This window comes from Frankliniella occidentalis, unplaced genomic scaffold, assembly GCF_000697945.3.
Source record: "Frankliniella occidentalis isolate FOCC.00 unplaced genomic scaffold, Focc_3.1 Scaffold129, whole genome shotgun sequence".
Classification (NCBI taxonomy): domain Eukaryota; kingdom Metazoa; phylum Arthropoda; class Insecta; order Thysanoptera; family Thripidae; genus Frankliniella; species Frankliniella occidentalis.
Window position 1 is genome coordinate 513,858 of NW_026267256.1, and position 2,055 is coordinate 515,912.

Below are 2,055 nucleotides of genomic sequence, written 5' to 3' on the forward strand. Positions count from 1 at the left end.
CCCCCCCCTCTCCCCTCTCCCCAAGTTACCCTCACGAGTCAACAGACGCTGTCACCAAAGCGAACGGGTTGCGAGCTGCAGAGAGTCGCCCCCATGCCGTGATACTCGCCCAGATAAGAGCCCTAGCTTGCAATACCGTTTGTGTGTGTAAATGGCCACTGGCTCTCACTCTCCCACCCGCCGAGCCCCTCCTCTGTCTCTGTCACACCCACTAACGGCGACGAGGCGCGCGGGGGGTATTTGTCAAGCGCCGCGCTTCGGTTTTATATCGGCGACGAATATTGCCGGCCAGCCAATGAATGGGCGACATAAATATGACACTGGGCGTAAAAAAAGGACAGGCGAATAAAAGACAGCATCGCGGCGGCGGCGGCGCTTTTGTTTGCTGCTCGGACTCCCCCTCCCTTTCCCCCTTTTTTCCTCCACCCGGTCACAGAAATAACGCCAACAACAAATTTTTCATTTCAGCGAGCAGCGAGTGAACAGCTCCGTCGGAGCGATGCGAGGGAGGGCGGCGGCAGGAGGACGGCGCCTCGGCGGGACAAGAACAAAGAGAAGATGGGATGCTCCACGATTTTTATTGTTACCATATTTCAATTCAACATTACACGCTGGTTCATTTTATTTTATATATTTCGGTGGAATGATGTGGCGGCTGAATGAAGCACAAAGGAATGTGGAATGATTGTGTGACGGTCGGACTTAAGTAAACACAATAATACTGACAACAAAAATCTGTGGCCAACAACATTAACAAAGATTGGTCCCCCGAAAACCCGCGACGAACCAAACATAACATATAAACTAGAAATGACTTCACAACACAACAGCGTTGTACGCCGTATATATATAAAAAAACATAGAATAAATTACAACTTTTAGGACCGACATCGGACCAATACAACACGCAAAAATAAAATTAATGTAACATTTCGATATAAAAAAACAAACATTTTACCCTGTTAAGTAAATGGAAACAACAGAAGTTGAGTTCTGAAAATCACAATGATGAGCACTCATGAGGTAGCGAAGGCCGAATCTCCGAGGACGGCGAGGGCCGCGTGCCCGTCGCAGGCCACCACGTAGTCGCGGACGTACAGCAGGACGGAGAGCGGCTGGCCCACGCACACGGAGAACCACACTACGGCGTTGCCCCAGCGCGGACCCAGTCGCTTGCACACCCACTCGCTGAGGTCGCCGATGGGGACCTGCGGCAACGCACACACTGTCTTAGACCACTGTAATAGATATAGAAGGGGCTCGCAAATTGTGTCATTTTTAGTAGAGAGCGCGGCACTTTTTTTGAAAGTGGCAACTCACGGTTGGACACAAAAAACACGAAGGGCTCAAAACCCTCTACTGTAACGGCATTTTCTTTGCACGCACCAGTGCGAGTAGGCAAACAGCCGGTACGATACATTTTTAGGTCAACATGTAATATCTGTATTGTATTTAATGCGTTCTAAACATGACAAGATTTGCGAGCATTCTCTAAATGTAAATTAGAATTCAAGAATCATAACGTCACGGCATGTGCATGTGTCACATTTAAAGTCGAAGTAAATGATAAACAAAGAATGAGAGTCCCCGAAGAATCTTCTCCACAGGACGTGCACGAGTGCCTTAACCAGCTTACTTTACTTACCTCTCCCCTCTTCCCACATGCGAGTGCCACATCAGTCTTCCCAATGCCCTCGCCTGTGTTATTACCGCACCACAGCCAGCAGCAGCACACAAACACAGACACAAACACCGAGACAGAGACAAAAGTAAAGCGAAAACGGTTCCGAACAAGACAAGCATATGGCATGCAAACACGATGGTACGGTACACGAAGAAGAGCAGTGAAGGCTGATCGCACCGCGGCGTAGGCTATTACACTTCGTTCATCATAGTCCTAGAGCAGCTGCCCCCTCCCCCCTCCCTCTGTGGCTCTAGGCCGGCGCCTGGGCAGCTGCTGCTGCGGCGGGTGAGCTCCGCAGTTCATCACTCACGTCAGAGAGTGGAGCGGGAGTAGAGGACCGGCGGCAGCGGACGGGGGGGCAGGATGGGGGG

At 50.7% G+C, this 2,055-nt stretch overlaps 1 protein-coding gene across 1 annotated transcript in view; it reads right to left on the reverse strand.

Annotated features, from left to right (window-relative positions):
• Positions 1–559: 559 nt before the first annotated feature.
• The window catches only part of LOC113213267 (diacylglycerol O-acyltransferase 1-like), a gene marked incomplete in the record, with an annotated part of 55,843 nt that continues 54,347 nt past the window's right edge, over positions 560–2,055 (reverse strand). Inside the window, 1 exon segment of the mRNA XM_052270614.1 lies at positions 560–1,208. Within this exon segment, the coding sequence (XP_052126574.1) occupies positions 1,017–1,208 (192 nt within the window).